The 27,641-nt window shown below is 44.9% G+C and overlaps 2 protein-coding genes across 3 annotated transcripts in view; both read right to left on the reverse strand.

The window, feature by feature from the left end:
- Positions 1–648: 648 nt before the first annotated feature.
- Positions 649–27,641, reverse strand: part of LOC143955468 (uncharacterized) — a 34,050-nt gene continuing 7,057 nt past the window's right edge. The window contains 5 exon segments of the mRNA XM_077465510.1: positions 649–3,340; positions 4,854–5,016; positions 5,125–5,328; positions 7,173–7,203; positions 14,284–15,728. Of these exon segments, the coding sequence (XP_077321636.1) occupies positions 1,773–3,340; positions 4,854–5,016; positions 5,125–5,328; positions 7,173–7,203; positions 14,284–15,728 (3,411 nt within the window). The 3' untranslated portion in view covers positions 649–1,772.
- On the reverse strand, positions 16,353–27,062 carry LOC143955987 (uncharacterized). 2 transcript variants are annotated; one of them, XM_077466113.1, is made up of 3 exons: positions 26,914–27,062; positions 17,598–17,711; positions 16,353–16,809 (listed from the first exon to the last, which is right to left on the reverse strand). In XM_077466113.1, the coding sequence occupies exons 2-3, from the start codon at positions 17,691–17,693 to the stop codon at positions 16,459–16,461; spliced, it is 447 nt and encodes a 148-aa protein (XP_077322239.1). In that variant the 5' UTR covers positions 17,694–17,711; positions 26,914–27,062; the 3' UTR covers positions 16,353–16,458. The 2 variants fall into 2 exon arrangements, with proteins under 2 accessions (XP_077322239.1, XP_077322238.1); XM_077466112.1 differs by lacking the exon at positions 26,914–27,062 and having other exon boundaries at positions 17,598–19,504.

Consider the following 27,641-nt stretch of genomic DNA (forward strand, 5'->3'; position numbering starts at 1 on the left):
TTGGGGGATAAAGCTGAGGCCAACTGAGCTGCAAAGGGTGGGCCAACTCAATATTGAACCCTACGGACTAAGACTGGGATGCCATTAAAATTCATGTGCGTGTAAAGGCAGGCGCCCCAAAAACGTGGACAATATAGTGTATATGGGGGGTCCTTATACAGTTGTGTCTCAACGTGTTTCATGGGATAAAACCACTTCTTCAGGAAGACTTTGGGGGATAAAGCTGAGGCCAACTGAGCTGCAAAAGGTGGGCCAACTCAATATTGAACCCTACGGACTAAGACTGGGATGCCATTAAAATTCATGTGCGTGTAAAGGCAGGCGCCCCAAAAACGTGGACAATATAGTGTATATGGGGGGTCCTTATATAGTTGTGTCTCAAATCTGAGGCCAACTGAGCTGCAAAGGATCAATATTGAACCCTACGGACTAAGACTGGGATGCCATTAAAGTTCATGTGCGTGTAAAGGCAGACGTCCCACAAATTTGTACAATATATTGTAAATGGGGGTCCTTATACAGTTGTGTCTCAACGCGTTTCATGGGATAAAACCACTTCTTCAGGAAGACTTTGAGGGATAAATCTGAGGCCAACTGAGCTGCAAAAGATTATTTATTTAAAAAAAAATTATAACACAGATAAAGAAAAACATTTTACTTTTTTTATTTAATTTTTTTTCCCATTTATATAGCAAGAAATAAGAAACCCCAGTGGTAATTAAATACCGCCAAAAGAAAGTTCTATCTGTCTCAAAAAAAAAAATGGTAAAAATGTCATATGGGTACAGCATGAGTAATTGTCATTCAAAATGTAACAACGCTGAAAAGCTAGAACTTGACTGATACTGGAACGTGGTGAGAATCTCTCGTATTGAAGGGGTTAAGTAACACCGTGATTTCCTATGATTCTTTTCTCCATCTAGTGGCTATAATGCGGTATCTTCCCTGAAATACCTCAATCAGGGAAAAAAAAAGCAAAACCACAATATGGCCACTAGATGGAGCCAATGATAAAAAGAAAATAACTGTATGAAATAAAATACGACCGAAATTTATCAAAGCTGAGCGGATGTTTGTGGCATTTATCAAACTTTTTTTTTTTTTTTTTTAGATCACTAAGAGTTTATGAAATCTTCCACCACAAAATGTACTCAGCCAATGAGAGGTAATGACTCCATTTTTATTTTAAAAGGCCTAGATGACTTATTCTTAAGTGGTGGGGTTAACGCGTTTCGTCCTGATAGACGCCTTGGGAAAACAGACCTCTTGCAAGAGTTTACACCAGAAAATGTACTCAGTTAACAACTCCATTTTTATTTTTCTCCTGCTATCAATGGCCGACACGGTACAACACTTCATCCATGTCTTTGGTGATCTTTGATCTCCTTATCAACTGTTTTCTTATGTTGTTGCCTTTTTATTTGGAAAGTTTTTATCCCCCCCACATGGGTGTGGCCCCTTTCTCAATACTATGTTTCAATGGGAGAAACATTTACCAATCCGACCTCTAGATGGCACTGTTGTATCATCCATTCCATAGGACATCTTTGTCAAGAGGTCAGGCTATGGTTGAGGTCTATGAACTGTTTTTTCCATGATGAAGATCAGCCATGGAGTATATCTGAGGTGTATATCAGGGGGTGCCTCTTCCCCACATGTCCAGCAACATTCATATACAACACATTTCCCGCACTCACTAATACATCTCCAGGGTAGTGTGGGACCCCTGCTGTACAGGAAGACAGGACTTCAGCGAGGAACATTTCCCTCACTCAGGACAGGAAAGTGGCTTTTCCCCCCGTGTGAGATCTCTGATGTCTGGAAAGATGGGACTTTTGTGAAAAACATTTCCCGCACTCAGGACAGGAATACGGCTTCTCCCCCGTGTGCAATCTCTGATGTCTATAACAATGGGACTTCTGTGAAAAACATTTCCCGCACTCAGTGCAGGAATACAGCTTCTCGCCGGTGTGAGAACTTTGATGTGCGACAAGTTCTGACTTTTTTACAAAACCTTTCCCGCACTCAGCACATGAATGAGGTCTTTCCCCAGTGTGAGACCTTTGATGAGTGACAAGATTTGTTTTTTGCACAAAACGTTTCCCGCACTCAGAACAGGAATGCGGCTTTTCACCTGTGTGCAACTTCTGATGTCTGGAAAGATGTGACTTGGCTGAGAAACATTTCCCGCACTCAGGACAGGAATGCGGCTTATCCCCCGTGTGAGACCTTTGATGTATGACAAGATCTGATTTTTGTATAAAACCTTTCCCACACACAGAACATGAATATGGTTTTTCCCCTGTGTGAGACCTTTGATGTGTGATGAGATCAGATTTTTTTACAAAACGTTTCCCGCACTCGGAACATGAATAGGGTTTTTCCCCCGTGTGAAACCTTTGATGTGTGACAAGATCTGATTTTTGTGCAAAACTTTTCCCGCACTCAGAGCAAGAATAGGGCTTCTCACCCGTGTGCAATCTTTGATGTCTGTAAAGATTGGATTTGTCAGAAAAACATTTTCCGCACTCAGGACAAGAATACGGCTTCTCCCCCGTGTGAGACCTCTCATGTACAACAAGTTCTGACTTTTGTACAAAACTTTTCCCACACTCAGAACATGAATGCAGTTTCTCGCTTGTGTGCCATCGCTGATGTCTGTAAAAATTAGACTTGTCTGAAAAACATTTCCTGCACACAGGACAGGAATACGGCTTCTCCACCGAGTGAGACTTTTCATGTGCATTAAGTTCGGATTTAAAATGAAAATACTTTCCACACACAGGACAGGAAAACCTCCTACGTCTTGGAAGGACGGTACCGTCCCGCACAGTCTGAGGTTCCTCAGGATAAGAGGAATACGATGGTCCGGCACCGTCCCGCACAGTCGGAGGTTCCTCGGGATAAGAGGAATACGATGGTCCGGCACCGTCCCGCACAGTCTGAGGTTCCTCAGGATAAGAGGAATACGATGGTCCGGCACCGTCCCGCACAGTCTGAGGTTCCTCAGGATAAGAGGAATACGATGGTCCGACACCGTCCCGCACAGTCTGAGGTTCCTCGGGATAAGAGGAATACGATGGTCCGGCACCGTCCCGCACAGTCTGAGGTTCCTCAGGATAAGAGGAATACGATGGTCCGGCACCGTCCCGCACAGTCTGAGGTTCCTCGGGATAAGAGGAATACGATGGTCCATCTACACTGTGTGGTGCCGGATGGACATTTGAGGTAGTCGGGTTTTCTCCTGGACTATACTGTGTGATGTCCTCATCTTCTACTTTACAGTCTGGAGACAAAGTGAGACAATCCTCTGAGGTTTTCCTCATCTCCCGTCCATCTACTAAAATAGAAATACAAAGATTATTACTAGACACGAGCTGATTGGTTCCCCTAAACCAGGACTCCGCCCACATCAGGCAGCTTTGTCTCTGAGGATCTTACAATTCCCCCCTCAAGGTAACTAGTAAATGGCTCCTCTGATCTCCTACCAGATCATTTCTTTAGTCAGAGAGCGAGGAAAGAATCAGCAAAACCTGTCTTTCATTGGAGTGACTGCGAGGAGATTAACGGACAAGTAGGCGCACCTGTCAGGAACTGGATTACACTGTGGCACCCTGGATGGAGGGTTGTAGTTCCAGTGTCCACCAGCAGGTGTCACCCAGCAACTTCTAATAATCGGTCTTCACCTGATGTTGGCTGCTGGGAGGGTATTTAGTCCCTCCGCTGCTAATACATTTTGTGTCAGTGCTTTGCTTTGCTTGTCCGATGATTGCTCGCCATCTTTCCTGCATCTGATCTCTTATCTAGTAAATGGGTCCTCTGATCTCCTACCAGATCATTTCTTTATTCATGGACCTTAGTCAGAGAGGGAGGAAACAACGAGAACTGTCTTCTATAGGAGTGACAGTGATGAGGGGATTATAGGACGAGTGTCCCCTCCCCCTCTATCACTCATTGCCATCTTCCCAACACAAGAAGTCCTGCACTTCCTTATTTAGTCCATGATTTAGTCATGAATAACAGCGGGGCTGAGCCCCACCAGAGGTTAGAGAGTGAGGATGGGGGGAGAACAACCAAGATGAAGACTGGACTGATCCTGAAGACCCCCATCATTGGGTTATTGACTCCTCCCCCATTATCACTTTCTGTTTAAGGCTCCAAAGTTGGAGGATGTTATCACATTATTATCACCATGTAAAAGTCTGTGCTCCAATCACATCATCCGATATAAAATGTCCAGCTGGTAGGAAATGGGTGTAACAAAAGAGAATACATATTATATGTATATATAGCAGTGGGGGGAGGGGAGAGAGCAGAAGTCAGGAGTATGTAATGTACAACATATTGTATAAGATACAACAGATAGGACTATATAGTATCAGAATTATGTAATCTACAACATAGAGTACATAGTGCAGGGGTCAGGAGTATGTAGTGGACAACATAAAGTATATAAGACAGTGGTAGAGACTATGTAATGGTCAATACCCATACAAAATTACCAATCAGTGGAAGATGAAATGATTACTGGAGACAAGTTGCAGAGGTCCCACACCGCTGCCTCCCATCTCCTGAGACTGCACTCAGTGACTTGGGTCTGAGACTATACAGACATATCCCTCCACCCGGCACAGCCAGCAAATAACAGAGCAAGTGACCCAGGAGAATTGTTCTGTCTGAGATCTTGCTAGACCCGGGTATGGGCCAAAAGACCAATAAAAAAACAGGACGGGGAACACAGCTCAGGAAAGTCACCAGGGGATTACAGGCTGATATCACCCAGCCCCCGCCCTACTCTGGACCAATCAGTGAGCAGTATGGGTGGAGGAATGGATTTAGTGTTAATGACCCACCTGTGCTGATCTCTGTAGGAGTGTCCTCCTCTATAAATGTCCCCGTTATTCCATCCTCCTCCATAGACTGCTGATCATCACTCATAGATGTCTCTTCTGCTTCTTCTTCTTCTTCTTCCTCTTCTTCTTTAACCTCAACTTTGATATCTATCAGATCTTCACTCTAAACCAAGAGAATGAGAGAAAATTACATCTGTAAAATATAAGCTCACATAATAAATCTACATATCATCTCCATGAGTCCATGTCCTAAATGCTCCATCTCACCTACCTGATCATCTTGAAGGATGGTGTGACCTTCCTGTGTGGAATCCCAGGAATACAGAGGACGGGGACATCTCTCTGGTGGGTTCCTGTAGCTGGATGACTCCATCATATCCTTGTGTCCTTCTGAAAACTCCTCCATCGCCCCATACTCCTCATCCTCCTCTTTATACTCTTCTTTGACAACAATATTATAATCCCCGAGGTTTCCACTCTGAAATATATAAATAGACAGTGACATCCTGACACCTTATAGGAACCTGACACACACAATGATACAGTCACCATCCAGACACATCCCTTGTCTGTTACTGGATAATGTCCCAGAATTCCCAGAATCCTCCTCACCTCTCCTGTCAGCAGCTCCATCATCTTCTTGGTGACTTCTAGAATCTTCTCCATGTTGTGTCTCTCAGGTTTTAGGGAGTCACATGGAGGCACTGTGATGGTCATATGATCACCGGACTTCACAAGAGGAAATCTCTGTATTGGGGAACCAATAGGAACATCATGTTAGAATCCCAGAATCCTCCTCACCTCTCCGGTCAGGTCTGTGTTTTATTAATAGAGATAAGAGTGATGTCATGTGACCTCCCAGAATCCTCCTCTCCTCTCCGGTCAGGTCTGTGTTTTATTAATAGAGATAAGAGTGATGTCATGTGACCTCCCAGAATCCTCCTCACCTCTCCGGTCAGGTCTGTGTTTTATTAATAGAGATAAGAGTGATGTCATGTGACCTCCCAGAATCCTCCTCACCTCTCCGGTCAGGTCTGTGTTTTTAGTAATAGAGATAAGAGTGATGTCATGTGACCTCCCAGAATCCTCCTCACCTCTCCGGTCAGGTCTGCGTTTTATTAATAGAGATAAGAGTGATGTCATGTGACCTCCCGGAATCCTCCTCACCTCTCCGGTCAGGTCTGTGTTTTTATTAATAGAGATAAGAGTGATGTCATGTGACCTCCCAGAATCCTCCTCACCTCTCCGGTCAGGTCTTTGTTTTATTAATAGAGATAAGAGTGATGTCATGTGACCTCCCAGAATCCTCCTCACCTCTCCGGTCAGGTCTGTGTTTTATTAATAGAGATAAGAGTGATGTCATGTGACCTCCCAGAATCCTCCTCACCTCTCCGGTCAGGTCTGTGTTTTTATTAATAGAGATAAGAGTGATGTCATGTGACCTCCCAGAATCCTCCTCACCTCTCCGGTCAGGTCTGTGTTTTATTAATAGAGATAAGAGTGATGTCATGTGACCTCCCAGAATCCTCCTCACCTCTCCGGTCAGGTCTGTGTTTTATTAATAGAGATAAGAGTGATGTCATGTGACCTCCCAGAATCCTCCTCACCTCTCCGGTCAGGTCTGTGTTTTATTAATAGAGATAAGAGTGATGTCATGTGACCTCCCAGAATCCTCCTCACCTCTCCGGTCAGCAGGTAGATGATCTCCAGGGTGAGGTTTAGTATCTTCTCAGTCATGTGACTCCGGTCCTCCTCCATCCTCATTTGTGCCGTCTTTTCACAGGCTTCCTTATAGAGAGATAACTTTGGAATATGAAAAAATGATTTGGATGGTGTTGGTCACACAATCATAGGATGTGGATGTGAGGGGGTTAATGGGAGGATTCCTGCACGTTGTAGAACTACATGCCCCTTGGGAACACACTTAGTCTGGACTGTTTAGTGATTATAAACTTTTTGAGGTCTCAGGATCTTCTTGGCCTGAAAAAATTCTCTGTCGGCTTCGTTTTGTTTCTGAACTGGTTTGCTGCATAAAAAAGACCTCCTCTACAAACAAGTGCCCTCTAAAGAGTTTAAGGATCGCCCCTTCTTCATTCCGTTTGGTACCCAGTGGTAACAGTGTTTCTCAACTCCAGTCCTCAAGGCGTCCCAACGGGTCATGTTTTTAGGATTTCCCTCAGATTTAAACGGCTGTGGCAATCACTAAGGCAGTGAAACTGATCAAATCACCCGTGCAAAATAATGGCGAAGCCTGAAAACATGACCTGTTGGGGCAACTTGAGGACTGGAGTTGAGAAACACTGTCCTAGAACATATCACTTGGGCAGTGATATGGTGAGAAGGTGGAAGTCTAAAAAAATAAAAGGGGAGGACCATCACAGACCAAGAGACCCCCATCAGAGTCCCCTGAACTGTACAGCTTCCTATTCTCAGAACTCCTTAGCCTGGAAAATCTATCAAAGGTCCCTAAGCCCCACTAGTCCTTCACAGACCCCTCAGCTCCTCTACTTCCCTCAGAACCCTCTGTATTTTCCTCCCCATGAAAACAATGATGGAACGTGTTCTTCATGACAGGCCGGGGAATGTTTTCTTCCTCCTGACCAGCAATGTAAGGGGCTCTATGCTCCATACTCCTGACCCCGGCACTCCATCATTGTGTTGGGTGTATATTGTAATGATTGCCCATTGGCTGCCTGTGTAGTGTAATAATTGCCCTTTGTAGGCCATGTATGGTCAGGATGGTCATTGTCGTGTCTATTTATTGTCCTTGCTGTTTGTTTAGAGGAACATATTACTAGAATTTATCTCCAAAATAAAGAGAATGTTCCGACCCCGTAAGTGGGGAAATGTTCTGACCCTGAAGGGGTTAATCTAGGTTTCCACACTGCATATGTGTGTATCATCATCTGCTGGAGATAAAAGACATCACAGTGACTATGGAGGAAGAGGACGGACATGACGGGGGAGTTACTGGGTGTACATAGAAAATAAGATCTTATTACCTCCGCTGCTGCCAAACCCAGCGACGTCTTCTCTCTACTTCCTGCTGACTCCCCTCTCACCCGGAACTTCCTGTCTGTACCTGACATCACTTCCTGTTTGTAAGTGACATCACTTCCTGTCTTTCATAGAGACTTCCTGTCTGGGTAGATGTGAGAAGATCTCCATCTTGTGAAAGTTGGAGGAACTGCGCAGCCCCCGAGAAACGTCTCGTAGTGTGAACACGGCCTTGTGCTGTGGGTGTATGTACGGTATATCCTTATAGATGGGGTCATCTCCACTCTAGGGTTGCCACCTCATCCCTTTAACCCCCGACCACATTTTAATTACACGGGTTCTGTGGCTGATTAAGGTCTTAATTAAACTCACTCAGTGCCTTATCTGCATTTAATTAGCCTTTAGAACCCGTGGAATTCAAAGGTATTTGGGTTTAAAGGGATGAGTTGGCAACTCTACTTCACTCCCACGAAGGAGGAGAGAAATCTATTACGGCCTAGTCCAGCCTTTCTCAGCCAGGGTTCCTCCAAAGGTTTCTAGGGGTTTCCTTGAGCAATGAACAATTTCTGTCTCTCAGTAACAACTGACATCAATGATATAAAAAGAGGCCCATCGTTGTAGCCGATTCACACTTTGTGGAGTACGAGTCTCCTTTTATGTGTTCTCTGAAGTACAAGGATGCGCCATCAGAAGAGTCCGGTATAACGGCCTTGAGAGTTCCTTTTGTAAGTAATTGAACATCTTTGGGCGTTTTCGAACCTGATCTACTATCGAGTTATGTGGCTGCAGCTAGCCAGGGATTTCCACCCCTTGTGATTTATGACCTTTCTATTGGTTTAGGAAGTCAGTGGGCTCTGGTAAGCCTCTATATACAGTATCTACCCATGGTGGAGGTCTGTTGCACTGGTGTGTGGGATGCACTGATTTAACTTTTTTTCTTCAGTGGAATGGTGGGATTATCAGATGGACTTTGAGCTAAAAGTGGACAATCTTTATCTTATGTTATTTATTTTCATATATTTTTCCACTTTCCTGAGTCCATTTTCACTATATTATTCATGCACTACAAGCACATTATTTAAAGTCTAATATAAGGGATTCTTCTCCTATTGGTCCCCATTATAAGACCACTGCACCGACCACTGATATAAGAGGGTCCTTCTCTCATTGGTCACCATTGTAAGGGACCACTACCCCAATCACTGATATAAGGAGGTCCTTCTCTCATTTGTCTTCAATGTAAGGGACCGCTACACTGACCACTGATATAAGAGCATTCTTCTCCTATTGGTCACCAATGTAAAGGATCACTGCACTGACCACTGATATAAGAGGGTTCTTCTATTACATACCAATGTAATGGACCACTTCACTGACCTCTGATATAAGGAGGTTCTTCTCTCTTCGGTCACCATTGTAAGGGACCACTACACTGGCCACTGATAAAAGGGGGTCCTTCAGTCATTGGTCTTCAATCTAAGTGACCACTACACTGACCACTGAAATAAGGGGGTTCTTCTCCTATTGGGCACCAATGTAATGGACCACTTCACTGACCTCTGATATAAGGAGGTTCTTCTCCCATCGGTCACCATTGTAAAGGACCACTACACTGACCACTGATAAAAGGGGGCCCTTCTCTCATTTGTCTCCAATATAAGGGACCGCTACACTGACCACTGATATAAGAGTGTTCTTCTCATATTGGTCACCAATGTAAAGGACCACTGCACTGACCACTGATATAAGGGGGTTCTTCTCCTATTGGGCACCAATGTAATGGACCACTTCACTGACCTCTGATATAAGGGGGTTCTTCTCCCATCGGTCACCATTGTAAGGGACCACTACACTGACCACTGATAAAAGGGGGTCCTTCAGTCATTGGTCTCCAATCTAAGTGACCACTACACTGACCACTGAAATAAGGGGGTCCTTCTCCCATTGGTCACCATTGTAAGAGACCACTACCCCAACCACTGATATAATGGGGTCCTTCTTTCATTGTTCTCCACTGTAAGGGACCACTACACTGACCACTGAAATAATAGGGTCCGTCTCCTATTGGTCACCAATGTAAGGGACCACTACACTGACAACTGATATAAGGAGGTACTTCTCTCATTGGTCTCCAATTTAAGGGACCACCACACTGACCACTGATATACGGGGGCCCTTCTCCCATTGGTCACTCCACTTTTTCCAATGTCATTGAGGTGTCTTCTCCCTGAGACTGAATAGTGTTCTTCCTATGCTAGAATCACCATTCAGGTACTTGTATATCGCTATCATATCTCCTTTCATGCGTCTCTTCTCCATGGAGAATACGTTTAATATTTTTAGTCATTCCTCGTAACTGAGGTCCTCCAGTCCCTTTATTAGCTTGGTTGCCCTTCTCTGGACCCTCTCTCCACCTACAGATCTTTTTCCATCCTGGTTTCTTTCCCCCAGAGGTTCTCCCCCCTAGCGAGTAACTTGCGCTCAAATATTTAGCCCCCAAGTGTATTCAGTTACATTTTTCAACATTAAAACTAATTTGCCATGTAGTTGCCCACCCCATTAGAGGACAGACGAACTGCAGCCCCCGAGAAACGTCTCGTAGTGTGAACACGTCCTTGTGCTGTGTGTGTATGTATTGTATATCCTCATAGATTGGGTCATCTCCACTCCCACCAAGGGGGATAGAAATATATTACTGCCTAGTCCAGACTTTCTCAGCCAGGGTTCCTCCAAAGGTTTCTAGGGGTTCCTTGAGCAATGAACAATTTCTGTCCTGTGAGCGTCTGCCTCTCCTTGGTGGCCTTGCGGACATGATGTATATTTTGTTTTGAGACACCACACTACACTGTATTAGATACTGTGTACACCACCAGAAGTGTAGTAGAAACTGTATGCACTGTATTAGCGGCCTGCAACTGTACAACGGCTCTACTATATTATATAATGTGTACACCACCAGAAGTATATTAGAAACTGTACACACTGTATTAGATACTGTGTACACCGCCTGCACTGCATTGGCAACTGTACTACGGCTTCACTGTATTATATACTGTGTACACCACCAGAAGTGTACTGTATGCACTGTATTAGCGGCCTGCAACTGTACAACGGCTCTACTATATTATATAATGTGTACACCACCAGAAGTGTATTAGAAACTGTACACACTGTATTAGATACTGTGTACACCGCCTGCACTGTATTAGCAACTGTGCTACACAGTGGCGGCTGGTGCTCAACATTTTTTTTGGGGGGGGGGGGGGGGGGGAGCGTAAACAAACTGAAAAATTCTGAAACTAAAACCATCAATTGCAGCCACTGTGCCATCAAACGAGCCATGGTGCCATCAAATGCTGCCACTGTGCCATCAAACGCAGCCACTGTGCCAATTAAATGCTGCCAGTGTGCCCATCAAACGAGCCACTGTGGCATCAAACGCTGCCGCTGCGGAACTGTGAACGCAGGTCGCAGGTCACTGTTGTTGACGCCTACTAGAGCCTATGCCTCTAAAACACCCCCCCCCCCCCCCCGCTGTAATTCATGTGCCTGGTGTCCGGAAAGGGTCCGGACACCTGAATGGGGGGTGGCCGCGGCGGACATGGATAGGGCGGCGCCTGTGTGCCCTTAATGCACTGGCTGACACTGGTACTAAGGCTGCACTGTATTGTGTACTGTGTACACCCCCAGAAGTGTAGTAGAAACTGTACACACTGTATTAGATACTGTGTACACCCCCATTAAAGTAGTAGAAACTGTACTACGGCTGCACTGTATTGTGTACACCACCAGAAGTGTATTAGAAACTGTACACACTGTATTAAATATTGTGTACACCGCCTGCACTGTATTAGCAACTGTACTACGGCTGCACTGTATTTTATACTGTGTACACCACCAGAAGTGTAGTAGACACTGTACACACTGTATTCGATACTGTCTGAAGTCTATTTAAGAAACAGTACACCACAGAATGCACTGTAGATATAGGCTACACTGGCTGCATGGTATAGATATATATATATATATAGGAGACTGTATATATATATATATATATATATATATATATATATATATACACTGCCTGCACTAAATGAATATAGAGTAAACACTGAATTTATAGGCTATGCTAAATGCAGAGTATATATATATATATAATTATAATTATTATTATTGTACAGGATTTATATAGCGCCAACAGTTTGCGCAGCACTTTACAACATGAGGGTAGACAGTACACTTACAATACAAATCAATACAGGAGGGACTAGAGGGCCCTGCTCTTTAGAGCTTACAATCTAGAAGTCAATACAGGAGGGCTATATTTATATATATATATATATATATAAAATATCAAATACGCTGAATACCTGAATACCTAACTGAATACCCTGCCTGCCTGCCAAATATAACTTAAGCTATCTCCCTGTCCACGCCAACAACACTACACAGGGCCGGCGTGTAAGCTGCCTTATACAATGTTGGGCGTAGAGGGCGCTGTGATTGGCCAAAGAACGCAGGTCAGGTGCACCTGTGATGTATTTCAGTTATCTTGCAAACCTGGCCTGTTAGTGGGCCCTGAGGACAGGGTTGGTGACCACTGGTTTAGTGTTTTGCTACAATTTGGAGGATGAAGGAGCTTCTTGGACTGACAAATTCTACTGTTGGCTTTGTTTTGTTTCTGAACTGGTTTGCTGTATAAACAGTCCTCCTCTACGAACGAGCGATTTGCAAGGGGTTAAGGATCGCTCTCCTTCATTCCACTTGGTATCCTAGAACCTATCACAGGCAGTGAAACATTTCCCGATCTGTGCAGCAGTGAACCGGGAAATTTCTTGCTGCCTGTGACTAGCTGTGTGCCATGGCGGGATCGGGCACTTGGCGTTTTTCGAATAGGCCCCAAACCCATCTCTACTCCTGATCAGTCGTGAAAAGGGCTCTATGCTCACTTCCTGTCCGTATCTGACATCACTTCCTGTCTTCAAAAAGAGACCCCACGCCATTTTTTTTATTCTGGCATGGGGTCCCTCTTAAAATCCACAGCATACCCGAAGGGCATGGTTTGGATTAAGGGGCGTATCCCTCGCTGTTTTTTTTTTTTTTTTTAGAATTTTCTATTGCCGGCATTCTTTTGTGGGGAAGCCCGCTGACAGCTGAGTCATCAGTTGTTAAGGACGCGGCGGCCGGACGCTTCCCGGCCCGCTACTTAACAATAAGCTGTTCTTCACACAGAACTAGAATCGGTCGATCATTTTTCATCCGATCCGAATTCAGATGGTCGGATAATTTTTCATCTGATCCGAATTCAGATGGTCGGAGTTTCCGACAACAAATGTGCGATGGGACCTTGTTGTCGGAAATTCCGAAATTCTGTGTAGGCTCCATCGGCCTTTTTTAGAAATTTCCAACACGAAATTTGAGATCTGGATCTCAAGTTTTCCGACAACAAAATCCGTTCTCGTAAATTCCGATCGTGCGTACAACAATTCCGAAGGACAAAAATTCCACGCATGCTCGGAAAATCATGCAGAAGAGCCACACTGGCTATTGAACTTCCTTTTTCTCGGCTCGTCGTATGCGTTGTACGTCGCCGCGTTCTTGACGTTTGAAATTTCCGACAAGATTTGTGTGACCGCGTGTACGCAAGACAAGTTTGAGCCGACATCCGTCGGGGGAAATAAAAAGAACATGGATTTTGTTGTCGGAATGTGCGATCGTGTGTAATTGTTCTGAAAATTTGGAATTCGATAGAAAATTTATAGACGAAACAGAATTAAATGAAACGAAACTGAACGGATTCCGAAAATGAATCAATGAAACTAAATTGGGAACAAAACGAATCTATCCGAAATTAAACACATTTTTCCATTCTGCACATGTTTAGTGTATGAAATAGAACATGCCTAAAATTTCTCACATTTATTCCACTATTGTTTTTTTTTAAAAACAGACCTGTAAGTGTTTTTGAAATCTTCCACCACAAAATGTACTCAGCCAATGAGAGGTAAGGACTCCATTTTCATTTTAAAAGGCCTAGAGGATCGCCTTTTAAGTGGTGGGCTTAACGCGTTTCGTCCTGCAAGACGACTTGAGAAAACAGACCTCTTGCAAGAAGTTTACACCACAAAATGTACTCAGCCAATGAGAGGTAAGGACTCCATTTTTATTTTTATTCTGTTATCAATGGCCGACACGGTACAACACTTCATCCATGTCTTTGGTGATCTCTGATCTCCTTATCAACTGTTTCTTCCATGATGAAGATCAGCCATGGAGTATATCTGAGGTGTATATCAGGGTGTGCTTCTTCCCCACATGTCCAGCAACATTCATATACAAGACATTTCCCGCACTCACTAACACACCTCGAGGGTTGTGTGGGACCCCCTGATGTACAGGAAGACAGGACTTCAGTGAGGAACATTTCCCTCACTCAGGACAGGGAAGTGGCTTATCCCCCGTGTGAGAGCTCTGATGTCTGGAAAGATGTGAATTACTGGAAAAACTTTTCCCGCACTCAGGACAGGAATACGGCTTCTCACCCGTGTGAGATCTCTGATGTCTGGAAAGATGGGACCTCTGTGAAAAACATTTCCCACAATCAGCACAAGAATATGGCTTCTCCCCCGTGTGCGATTTCTGATGTCTGTAAAGATGCGATTCGCTTGACAGACATTTCCCGCATTCAGGACAGGAATACGGCTTCTACCCCGTGTGCGATCTCTGATGTCTGGAAAGGTGTGACTTATCTGGAAAACATTTCCCGCACTCAGGACAGGAATACGGTTTTTCCCCCATGTGAGACCTTTGATGTGTGGTAAGCTCTGATATTGTTACAAAACATTTCCCACACTCGGAACAGGAATACGCCTTCTCCTCCATGTGCAATCTATGATGTCTGTCAAGGTGTAAATTGCTTGAAAAACATTCCCCGCACAAAGGACAGGAAAAAATCTTCTCCACTATATGCAATTTCTGATGTGTGAAAAGATGTGAGTTATCTGAAAAACATTTCCCGTACTCAGAACAGGAATATGGTTTTTCTTCCATGTGAGACCTTTGATGTTTGGTAAGCGTGGATTTTTTAATAAAATATTTCCCGCACTCAGAACAAGAATAAGGTTTTTCCCCCGTGTGAGCTCTTTGATGTATGTAAAGATTGGACTTGACAGAAAAACATTTCCCGCATTCAAAACAGGAATATGGCTTCTCCCCCGTGTGAATCCTCTGATGTAAGACAAGATGTGATTTGTGTACAAAACATTTCTCGCACTCAGAGCAGGAAAATGGCTTTTCCCCCGTGTGCAATCTCTGATGTGTGTAAAGATTGAACTTACGTGAAAAACATTTCCCGCACTCAGGACAGGGATGTGGCTTCTCCCCTGTGTGAGATCTTTTATGCACATTGAGACCGGATTCAAAACGGAAACACTTCCCGCACTCAGTACAGGAAAATCTCTTATCTGTTAGAAGGATGGCACCGTCCCGCACAGTCTGAGGTTCCTCAGGATAAGAGGAATACGATGGTCCGGCACCGTCCCGCACAGTCTGAGGTTCCTCAGGATAAGAGGAATACGATGGTCCGGCACCATCCCGCACAGTCTGAGGTTCCTCAGGATAAGAGGAATACGATGGTCCATCTACACTGTGTGGTGCCGGATGGACATTTGAGGTAGTCGGGTTTTCTCCTGGACTATACTGTGTGATGTCCTCATCTTCTACTTTACAGTCTGGAGACAAAGTGAGACAATCCTCTGAGGTTTTCCTCATCTCCCGTCCATCTACTAAAATAGAAATACAAAGATTATTACTAGACATGAGCTGATTGGTTCCCCTAAACCAGGACTCCGCCCACATCAGGCAGCTTTGTCTCTGAGGATCTTACAATTCCCCCCTCAAGGTAACTAGTAAATGGGTCCTCTGATCTCCTACCAGATCATTTCTTTATTCATGGACCTTAGTCAGAGAGTGAGGAAACAATGAGAACTGTCTTCTATAGGAGTGACAGTGATGAGGGGATTATAGGACGAGTGTCCCCTCCCCCTCTATCACTCATTGCCATCTTCCCAACACAAGAAGTCCTGCACTTCCTTATTTAGTCCATGATTTAGTCATGAATAACAGCGGGGCTGAGCCCCACCAGAGGTCAGAGAGTGAGGATGGGGGGAGAACAACCAAGATGAAGACTGGACTGATCCTTGTGAAAATGTGGTGTACCTGGCTTCAGGAGTGGGAGACCCAAGTTCATCCGCAGTCCCTACGGGGGTGTGCTACATATTATTCTCTGTTAATATCTAAGAAGCGCTCATCCAACTGCATGGAAAGTGTCCGGTCTGAAAATCATTCCTGGGAGAGTATAACCAGGAAGGGGGAGGGAAGGAGACACACCAAGTCAAACCCCATAAGCCAATTCCAAATGTCTCCAATGTCAAAGATTTGTCTAAGTAGACAAATGTTGTGCGTAACGTAACAATTGGCTGGACTGTACGGGAACTAACCAGATCCCTCAGTATAATGTGCAATAGGGGCCATCAGAGAAAAGGGGCACAAGGTTCTAGTCCTGGGTGGAGCCTCCGTACTGCTCTCTCCTTTACAATAAAGTCTCCTCTTACCCGGTGATGTGAGGGGCGGCTGATTGTCCATCATGACGTCCTTGTAGAGATCCTTGTGTCCTTCTAAATACTCCCACTCCTCCATGGAGAAATAGACAGTGACATCCTGACACCTTATAGGAACCTGACACACACAATGATACAGTCACCATCCAGACACATCCCTTGTCTGTTACTGGATAATGTCCCAGAATTCCCAGAATCCTCCTCACCTCTCCTGTCAGCAGCTCCATCATCTTCTTGGTGACTTCTAGAATCTTCTCCATGTTGTGTCTCTCAGGTTTTAGGGAGTCACATGGAGGCACTGTGATGGTCATATGATCACCGGACTTCACCAGAGGAAATCTCTGTATTGGGGAACCAATAGGAATATCATGTTAGAATCCCAGAATCCTCCTCACCTCACCGGTCAGGTCTGTGTTTTTTAATAGAGATGAGAGTGATGTCATGTGACCTCCCAGAATCCTCCTCCCCTCTCCGGTCAGGTCTGTGTTTTATTAATAGAGATAAGAGTGATGTCATGTGACCTCCCAGAATCCTCCTCACCTCTGCGGTCAGGTCTGTGTTTTTAGTAATAGAGATAAGAATGATGTCATGTGACCTCCCAGAATCCTCCTCACCTCTCCGGTCAGGTCTGTGTTTTTAGTAATAGAGATAAGAATGATGTCATGTGACCTCCCAGAATCCTCCTCACCTCTCCGGTCAGGTCTGTGTTTTTATTAATAGAGATAAGAGTGATGTCATGTGACCTCCCAGAATCCTCCTCACCTCTCCGGTCAGGTCTGTGTTTTATTAATAGAGATAAGAGTGATGTCATGTGACCTCCCAGAATCCTCCTCACCTCTCCGGTCAGGTCTGTGTTTTATTAATAGAGATAAGAGTGATGTCATGTGACCTCCCAGAATCCTCCTCACCTCTCCGGTCAGGTCTGTGTTTTTATTAATAGAGATAAGAGTGATGTCATGTGACCTCCCAGAATCCTCCTCACCTCTCCGGTCAGGTCTGTGTTTTATTAATAGAGATAAGAGTGATGTCATGTGACCTCCCAGAATCCTCCTCACCTCTCCGGTCAGGTCTGTGTTTTTATTAATAGAGATAAGAGTGATGTCATGTGACCTCCCAGAATCCTCCTCACCTCTCCGGTCAGCAGGTAGATGATCTCCAGGGTGAGGTTTAGTATCTTCTCAGTCATGTGACTCCAGTCCTCCTCCATCCTCATTTGTGTCATCATTTTATCTATTCAGGCTTTCTTATGGAGAGATAATTTTGGAAAATGAAAGTAAGAATTATATTGAGTTTTTTGTAAGTCTAAAATAATATCTTATTATCTCTTCTGCTGCCAGGACCAGCAAGGTCTTCACTTTACCTCATGGAATTTCCTGTCTGTCCCTGACATCACTTCCTGTCTTCCATAGAGACTTCCTGTCTGGGTAGAAGTGAGATCCCCACCTTGTGGAGTTCAGAGGAACTGCAGCCCAGAGAATCAACTCGTAGTGTGTACACGGCCTTGTGCTGTGTGTGTATGTATACTGTATATCTGTAGGGTCGGTGCTGGGCTGCTACTTTGTAAAGGGGGGGGGGGGTGGTTCTCAAGGCTTACACAGGTTGGTTACACAGTAATAGGATGTGGATGTGAGGAGGGTAATAGTAGGTGTGTTGAAGATTTAGGAACTACTGCCCCCATTGGAACACACTTACTGTTTAGTGTAATTTTGAGGACTCAGAACCTTCGTGGATTGACAAATTCTCTTTAGGGTTTGTTTTGTTTCTGAACTGGTTTGCTGAACAAAGAGACCTCCTCTTCGAACGAGGTTAACCACTTGCCTACCCAGGCCGATTCTGACATTTCTCTCCTACATGTAAAGATCATGATTTTTTTTCCTAGAAACTTACATATGTATCGCCGGGCTTCTGAAGAGCACGCACTATGTTTTTCAAAGTTAAAGCTTTACCCAAACTACAGCTTGATTTGGGCCTATTTGACTAAACTGGGCTTCTGTGTCAGTCTGACTGGACTGTGAGATGTTCAGCCTGGCCACAGGGGGCACTGTCTCTGGTGGCAGGTGTGGAAGTATGGTCTGGTGAGGCGCTTGATTTATTCCCTCTCGGAGTCAGGTCAGTGGGAGTGGCCCTCCCGCTGTGCCCTCTGGGAGAGGGTATTTAGGACACGGACGTCACGTGGTTCTGGGTTCCAGTCCAGTATGCTGTGTTGAGTATATGGTCCTGGTCCTCCTGACCAGCCCACAGGAAGGCTATGGCCTGGGGTGCGGTTCCACCCGACTTTGATGCCTCGAGGCTGGCTAGCCCAAGGCAAGGGAACTAAGGAAGGATTCCAAGGTGGATGGGTGCTGTCTCCGGTCCGGTAGAGACCCACTGTGCTTCCAGGGGAGGACTCTTTAGAAGAACAACATTGCGTGAGGTTGGTTTTCTTAACAAGAGCCTGGAAGGGCTGAAGTAACCAAGAGAATCTGGTCTTGTGGATATCGCCAAGTGGGCTGAAAGATCCAGGTATCCTAAAAGTGTTCTACAGCTTAGTTTCCTACATGTTCTGCAACAATGTCGGTGATAAAGACTTTGTTCCTGAGTAAGCACCTTGTTGGCTTCTAGGCCTTGTGAGAGAGGGACTGTCCAACCTGAGTGATCATCCAGCTGCGAATGGCTATTCTCTGGATGCAGTCAAAGTAAGCAAGTTCCTTAACGTTTATAGACTTTGACATTGAGATTACCTGAACCTCCTTCCCAACCCTCTGATCCCCACTTAAAAGACTGTTCAATGGTTGACGTTTGCAAATAAAATCCATTCAACTGGATCTATTGTCAGTCTCAAGTTACTGAGCCATCTACCACGGGACATCCCCTAGACGTGTCACAAGAAGAACGAAAGGTAACGGTAAGCCCAAAAATAACCAGCAGCTCCTTCAGGGGTTAGTGCTAAACATAGAACCCCCAAACATTATGTATGTTTTTTTTTAGCAGAGATCCCAGAGAATACAATGGCAGTCGTTGCAACTTTTTATCTCACACTGTATTTGCAATTTTATTCGTGCATTAAAAAAAAAAAAAAAGAGAGTAAAGTTAGCCTTGATTTATTTGCATAATGTGTAAGATGATGTTACACCGAGTAAATAGATACCTAACATGTCATGCTTCAAAATTGCGCCCGCTTGTGGAATGGTGCCAAACTTCGGTACTTGAAAATTCCCATAGCTTTAATTTTTTTTTTACTGGTTACATGTTTTGAGTTACAGAGGAGGTCTAGGGATAGAATTATTGCTCTCACTCTAATGTTCGTGGCGATACCTCACAGCGACTTAAGTATGCGTTCTGCATGCGAGAACACGGGGGCAGGGGAACTTAAATTTGTAATTTTTTTTTATTATTGTTAATTTTTTCTTTTATTTTTCTAGTTTGCCACTTTTTTTTTTTTTTTTTATTATTATTGTTAATTTAACTTTTATTTTTCTAATTTGCCACTTTTTTTACATTTTTTTTTTTATTTTTTTTTTATCTTTTTTTTTTTTTATCAGATAATTTTTATTGAAAAACAAACACAAAAAACAAAACTTTTTTTAATTTTTACGTACACAAAACATGTCACATATTTGTGAGGACACAAAAGAATCAATGTTAAATGACCATGCGGTCCATAATGTTCTTTGCTTGTACAATAATATGTATATATATTTTTTTTAATCACTTTTATTCCTATTACAAGGAATGTAAACATCCCTTGTAATAGGAATAAGCAGGACAGTGAGATCTGGGGTCAATAAGTCCCCACATCTCACCTCTAGGCTGGGAAGCCTGAAATAAAAAAAAAATTAAAAAAACGATCTCAGCTTCCCAGCCAAGGCGACGCCATTTTTTCGAATGCAGAGGCGGGGCATGATGTCATAACATCGCGCCCGGCCTCCGAACGATCATAGAGACTCCAGGGACCATCTGGTCTGCCGGAAATCTCTATGGTTAGCATCCGAGGCCGGCGGATCCCTTCTCCGGTTCGCCAATGGCAGTGGCGAGCCAGGAGAAGCACAGGAGGGTGGCGGGAGCGTCCCCCCTCTCGCCGTCCGTAAGGACACTCAAGTGGCTGAACAGCCACTATGATTGTAGGGAATCGCTGGCTGAAAAAGAAGATGTCTGAATGATGTCTGTAACTGCAGGCATCGTTCAGATATCAGTGCACAAAGTCAAGGACTTCATATGACGGGAAGTGATTAAGGATCGCCCTTCTTCTTCATTCCACTCGGTGTGCTAGATCATATCACTTCAGCTGTGATACAGTATGGTTGCCACCTCATCCCTTTAAACCCAAACACATATTAATTACTCGGGTTCTGTGACTGATTAAGGTGGTAATTAAACTCACTTGGTGCCTCATCTGCATTAAATTAGCCTCAGAACCCGTGTAATTCAAAGGTGTTTGGGTTTAAAGGGATGAGGTGGCAACTCTATGATACGGTGAGAAGGAGAAAGTTGAAAAAATAGATACAGTTGAGGAGAAAGGACCATCAAAGACCCAGAGACCTCCTCCCTCCCTCAGAGTCCCCCTGAGCTGTACAGCTTCCTATTCCCATAGAGCTCCCCCATCCAAGTACCCCATTGAGGGTCTCAGAGTTCTTAAGAACCACTAACCCCTCAGCTCCTCTACTTCCCTCAGAATTTTCCTCCCTCGGACACCAATGATGGAACATGTTCTTCATGTTTTCTTCCTCTTGACTAGGGATGAGCTTCGTGTTCGAGTCGAACGCACGTTCGACTCGAACATTGGCTGTTCGTCCGTTCGGCGAAATCCGAACACTTGGTCCGTTCGCGTCAAAATTTGTGTGCCGCTCACGGCCCACAATGCACTGCGATGGCGCAGTGCATTGCTGGCTCATGATTGGCCAAGCATGCACTGTGACCCCGCATGCTTGGCCAATCGCAGCGCCAGCAGCGAGGAGAGCCATGATTGGCCACAGGCAGGATGCCTGTGGCCAATCATAGCTCAGGCTGTGTAGTGCACGCCCCACACTATATAAGGCCGCCATTGAGGCGGCCTCGTGTAGTGTGTTGGCATCTGAAGCAGTGGGTGTTCTGTGTACCTTCAACACAGTACACACCGATCGTTTTTGGCTGATTTCCTATCTTGCTCTTGTGTAGTGGTTATTGTCTGTGCCCTGACCGCAGTATACACCGCTATATTCACCTCACCTATATAGCTAGTGGTCCATCTTTAACAATAGAGCTTGCAGTCAGTAGTGTCATAGTGCGTGCTGTGTGCCTGCTCTGTACCCAGTACATACCGCTATAATCCACCTACATAGCTGTTCTCTATTTGGGCCCGATTGTCATCTGCAGGAGTTATTGGAAGTAGACATGTGCAGAGTAAAATATTTCGTTTCGGATATTTCGTTTTCGTCTGAAAACTTAATTTATTTAGTTACTCCCGAAATTCGTTTTTATTTATTTCATTTTTCGTTCAAAAATTGCATTCGTCCGAAAATCCACATGAATCACGGTCGAATCTGTCTTTGAAGGCTTATGGTGTCTGTCGAATGTATAAAGAAGATTCGACGGAGCTAGTATATAGCATACTTTAGAACCCCTGTTAAAGTCTATGGGACTCGAACGTTCAAAATCTAAAGTGCTCATTTTAAAGGCTAATTTGCAAGTTACTGTCCTAAAAAGTGTTTGGGGACCTGGGTCCTGCCCCAGGGGACACGGATCAATGCAAAAAAAAGTTTTAAAAACAGCCGTTTTTTCGGGAGCAGTGATTTTAATAATGATTAAAGTGAAACAATAAAAGTGTAATATTCCTTTAAATTTCGTAGGGGGGGGTTGTCTATAGTATGCCTGTGAAGGGGCGCATGTTTCCCGTGCTTAGAATTGTCCCTGCACAAAGTGTCATTTATGCAGGAAAAAAAGTCCTTTAAAATCACTCGCAGCTATTATGAATTGTCGGCTCCCGTAATACAGAGAACACTCATTGAAAGTCATTGATAAAAAATAAATAAATAAATAAATAAAAAAGCGTGGGGGTCCCCCAAATTCAATTACCAGGCCCTTCAGGTCTGGTATGGATATTAAGGGGAACCCTGCCTCAAATTTAAGAAAAAATTTGACGTGGGGTTCCCCCTAAATATCCATAACCAGACCCTTCAGGTCTGGTATGGATATTAAGGGGAACCCCGCGTCAAATTTAAAAAAAATTTGACGTGGGGTTCCCCCTAAAAATCCATACCAGACCCTTTATCCGAGCACGCAACCTGGCAGGCCGCAGGAAAAGAGGGGGGGACGAGAGAGCGGCCCCCCCTCCCTCCTGAACCGTACCAGGCCACATGCCCTCAACATTGGGAGGATGCTTTGGGGGTCCGTGACCCCTCAAAGCACCTTGTCCCCATGTTGATGAGGACAAGGGCCTCATCCCCACAACCCTGGCCGGTGGTTGTGGAGGTCTGCGGGCGGGGGGCTTATCAGAATCTGGAAGCCCCCTTTAACAAGGGGACCCCCAGATCCCGGCCCCCCCCTGTTTGAAATGGTAAGGGGGTACAAAAGTACCCCTACCATTTCACAAAGAAAGTGTAAAAAATGTTTAAATAAAACAAACACACTTTTGAAAAATTCCTTTATTAAAAATAAAAAAATAAAAAAAAGATTCCAGCGGCGGTAATCCACTCTTGCTATCCATCGACGGACGGTCATATCTCCAGCGATGTCTAATATCATCCAGCGCAGCGCAGCATCCTTCTTCTGTCTCCGTGGAGGAGACACTACAGGCATTCCGGCGGCTGACGTTTGTTATATACGGAGGGCGGGGCCACCCGTCACCTGACCCCGCCCCCCTCTTACGCAAGGGGAAACCCGGGGTTCCCCGTGACGTAGGGGTGACCCCGCCCCCCTCTGATGTAACGGAAACCTGCCTGTGTTACATCAGAGGGGTGCGGGTCACCCCTACGTCACAGGGAACCCCGGGTTTCCCCTTGCGTCAGAGGGGGGCGGGGTCAGATGACGGGTGGCCCCGCCCTCCGTATATAACAAACGTCAGCCGCCGGAATGCCTGTAGTGTCTCCTCCACGGAGACAGAAGAAGGATGCTGCGCTGCGCTGGATGATATTAGACATCGCTGGAGATATGACCGTCCGTCGATGGATAGCAAGAGTGGATTACCGCCGCTGGAATCTTTTTTTTATTTTTTTTATTTTTAATAAAGGAATTTTTCAAAAGTGTGTTTGTTTTATTTAAACATTTTTTACACTTTCTTTGTGAAATGGTAGGGGTACTTTTGTACCCCCTTACCATTTCAAACAGGGGGGGGGCCGGGATCTGGGGGTCCCCTTGTTAAAGGGGGCTTCCAGATTCTGATAAGCCCCCCGCCCGCAGACCTCCACAACCACCGGCCAGGGTTGTGGGGATGAGGCCCTTGTCTTCATCAACATGGGGACAAGGTGCTTTGAGGGGTCACAGACCCCCAAAGCATCCTCCCAATGTTGAGGGCATGTGGCCTGGTACGGTTCAGGAGGGAGGGGGGCCGCTCTCTCGCCCCCCCCTCTTTTCCTGCGGCCTGCCAGGTTGCGTGCTCGGATAAAGGGTCTGGTATGGATTTTTAGGGGGAACCCCACGTCAATTTTTTTTTAAATTTGACGCGGGGTTCCCCTTAATATCCATACCAGACCTGAAGGGTCTGGTTATGGATATTTAGGGGGAACCCCACGTCAAATTTTTTCTTAAATTTGAGGCAGGGTTCCCCTTAATATCCATACCAGACCTGAAGGGCCTGGTAATTGAATTTGGGGGACCCCCACGCTTTTTTTTATTTATTTATTTATTTATTTTTTTATCAATGACTTTCAATGAGTGTTCTCTGTATTACGGGAGCCGACAATTCATAATAGCTGCGAGTGATTTTAAAGGACTTTTTTTCCTGCATAAATGACACTTTGTGCAGGGACAGTTCTAAGCACGGGAAACATGTGCCCCTTCACAGGCATACTATAGACAACCCCCCCCCCCTACGAAATTTAAAGGAATATTACACTTTTATTGTTTCACTTTAATCATTATTAAAATCACTGCTCCCGAAAAAACGGCCGTTTTTAAAACTTTTTTTTGCATTGATACATGTCCCCTGGGGCAGGACCCGGGTCCCCAAACACTTTTTAGGACAGTAACTTGCAGAATCTTTTCTCTCTGTCAAATCTTTTTTCTCTGTCGAATATTTTCTCTATATAATCTTGGACTAATAGAGGTAAGGTTAGGCACATTCGACCACAGGTTCTATAGACATAGATTGTTGACAGAGTCATGTCGAATCTCCTATTCTATATCGAACTGTTGTAACAATGAAAACGAAAATAAAGCATTTATTTATGTCGGATCTTTCATTTTTCGGATTTTGTGCTTTCGTTATCGTTTGTCAAAACGAAAACGAAAATAGCTGAAATTCGGACGAAAATGCATTCGGACGAAAACGAATGCACATGTCTAATTGGAAGTTGTGTGTGCCTCCAGCACAGCACAGTATACATCTGTATATACCCCTTTAACTCTGCTGTTTTCTGGTTATTGTCTGCGTGCCCTGACCGCAGTATACACCGTGATATTCACCTCACCTATATAGCTAGTGGTCCATCTTTAACAATAGAGCTTGCAGTCAGTAGTGTTAGGAGATAGTGCGTGCTGTCTGCGTGCTCTGTACCCAGTACATACCGCTATAATCCACCTACATAGCTGTTCTCTATTTGAGCCCAATTGCCATCTGCAGGAGTTATTGGAAGTTGTGTGTGCCTCCAGCACAGCACACATCTGTATATACCCCTTTATCTCTGCTGTTTTCTGGTTATTGTCTGCGTGCCCTGACCGCAGTATACACCGCGATATTCACCTCAGCCTAAGGCCCAATTTTTCTGCCCCTGTTTAACAGGGGCGTTTAAGTACAATTTTTGATGCAATGCTTTGCAGCAGGGCTAATTCCAGCAAAAAAACTAGAGTATATGGCAGAGGTTGCAGTGTTGTGGCACCAGCACCACAACCACCAAAGGTCAATTTTTCTACCACTGTTCAACAATGGCATGTAATTACAATTCTTGATATAATCGTTCACAGCAGGGCGCTCCAGCGGCCACCAAGAGTCACTTTCAGGGCTTACAATGTTGTGGCAAAACCAACACCTTGTTCCGCCCTTTCTGCAGAGCACATAGGGCAGGCCCCTACTTTCAAACATCCAACTTACAAACATCTCCTACTTGCAAACGCAAGGAGACAACAGCAAGTGAGATGAAAAAAGATGGACGACAAAACAAATTATACAGGGGTGATAACCCTTCCCTATGTTTTCCAAAAAGCTTAAAAATAGTTTTTTTGACTGGAGCTACACTTTAAAAATGAACCAGCTGAAAATTACAAACAGATTCAACTTAACACAACAAACCTACACAGTCCCTGTCTTGTTTGAACCGCCTGTATACTGCTGTTCTGTGTATATAGGGCCTGGGGGCCACACGCATTTCCTTTTTTTAATATGGGTACGGGGTTCCCCTTACTATGCGTACAAGACCCAAATAGGCTTGTAATGGGCAGGGAGGGCTACCCATGCCATTTTTCTCAATAATTTTCAACCATATTGCAGGAACCAGATATAACATTAAAACCGCAAGCAGTTTTAAATGGTGTTATTTCCGTTTAATGTCATTTTGTGCAGGGACTGTTCTAAACACGGGAAACACGTGGCACTTCACAGGCATACTACAGACACCCCCCAGGCACCATATTTAAAGGAATATTTCACTTTTTTTTTCACTTTCATTGTCAGTAAAATCAGTGCTCCCGCCAAAACGGCCATTTTTAAAAACATTTTAGGCATTGACCCATGTCCCCTTGGGCAGGAGGCAGGTCCCCAAACCCTTTTTAGGACAGTATCTTGCATATTAGCCGTTAAAATTAGCACTTTCCATTTCGAACGTTCGAGTCCCATAGACTTCAATGGGGTTCTAACGTTCGTAACGAACGTGGGGTCCATTGGAAAGTTCTGGTACGAACCGGACCGGGGGGTGTTCGGCTCATCCCTACTCTTGACCAGCATTGTAAGGGGCTCTATGCTCCATACTCCTGACCCCGGCACTCCATCATTGCGTTGGCTGCATATTGTAATGATTGCCCATTGGCTGCCTGTGTAGTGTAATAATTGCCCTTTGTAGGCCATGTATGGTCAGGATGGTCATGGTCTTGTCTATTTTTTGACAGTGCTGTGTGTTTAGAGGAACATATTATTAGAATTTATCTCCAAAATAAAGAGAATGTTCTGCCCCGTAAGTGGGGGAATGTTCTGACCCTGAAGGGGTTAATCTAGGTTTCCACACTATATATGTGTGTGTCATCATCTGCTGGAGGTAAAAGATGTCACAGTGACTATGGAGGAAGAGGACGGACATGACGGGGGGGTTACTGGGTGTAAATAGAAAATAAGATCTTATTACCTCCTCTACTGCCACATCCAGCAATGTCTCCTCTCCACTTCCTCCCGACTCACCTCTCACCCAGAACTTCCTGTTAATACCTGACATCACTTCCTGTCTGCGCTTGACATAACTTCCTGTCTTCCATAGAGACTTTCTGTGTGGGTAGAAGTAAGATCACCGGGGCGGGGGGCGGCGCGTAGTGCCGCTCGCCTCGGGACCGGAGAGCGGACGGAAGCGGGCATGTTCGTTGGGAACCCGGTGCTAAATCATTCGTAGACGACCCGATTCTGGGTCAGGGTTTCGTGCGTAGCAGAGCAGCTTGCACGCTGCGATCTATTGAAAGTCACATCCCTTGAGCCAAGCATTTGTCGAAAGAAAAAAAAAAGTGAGATCACCACCTTGTGGAACTGCACCACCGAGAAACGTCTCGTAGAGTGAACACGGCCTTGCGCTGTGTGGTTATGTATGATATGACAGTGCTGGGTCATGGCATTGTGTAAAAGGAGAGAAATAGCAAACAATGTTCTGAAAGTTGCAGATTGAGGAGCTCTAAAATATCTATTATGAATGGAGAAAAGTGGATTTCCATTTTTTCCCCGGGCTTTGTAACTCATGGACTAGGCTCTGGAGTTTGGAGGCTTCAAAAAATTCTTGGGAGGGATGATGCCTTCAACCCTGAAGTTCAGTGGTCCGCCCAGGAAAGAGGCTGGGGCGTGGGTCAGAGCGGTAGGAAGTTGCCAGAGAGC

This window comes from Lithobates pipiens, unplaced genomic scaffold (genome assembly GCF_037356315.1).
Source record: "Lithobates pipiens isolate NorthernLeopardFrog02 unplaced genomic scaffold, aLitPip1_a1.2 Scaffold_35, whole genome shotgun sequence".
In the NCBI taxonomy this organism is placed as follows: domain Eukaryota; kingdom Metazoa; phylum Chordata; class Amphibia; order Anura; family Ranidae; genus Lithobates; species Lithobates pipiens.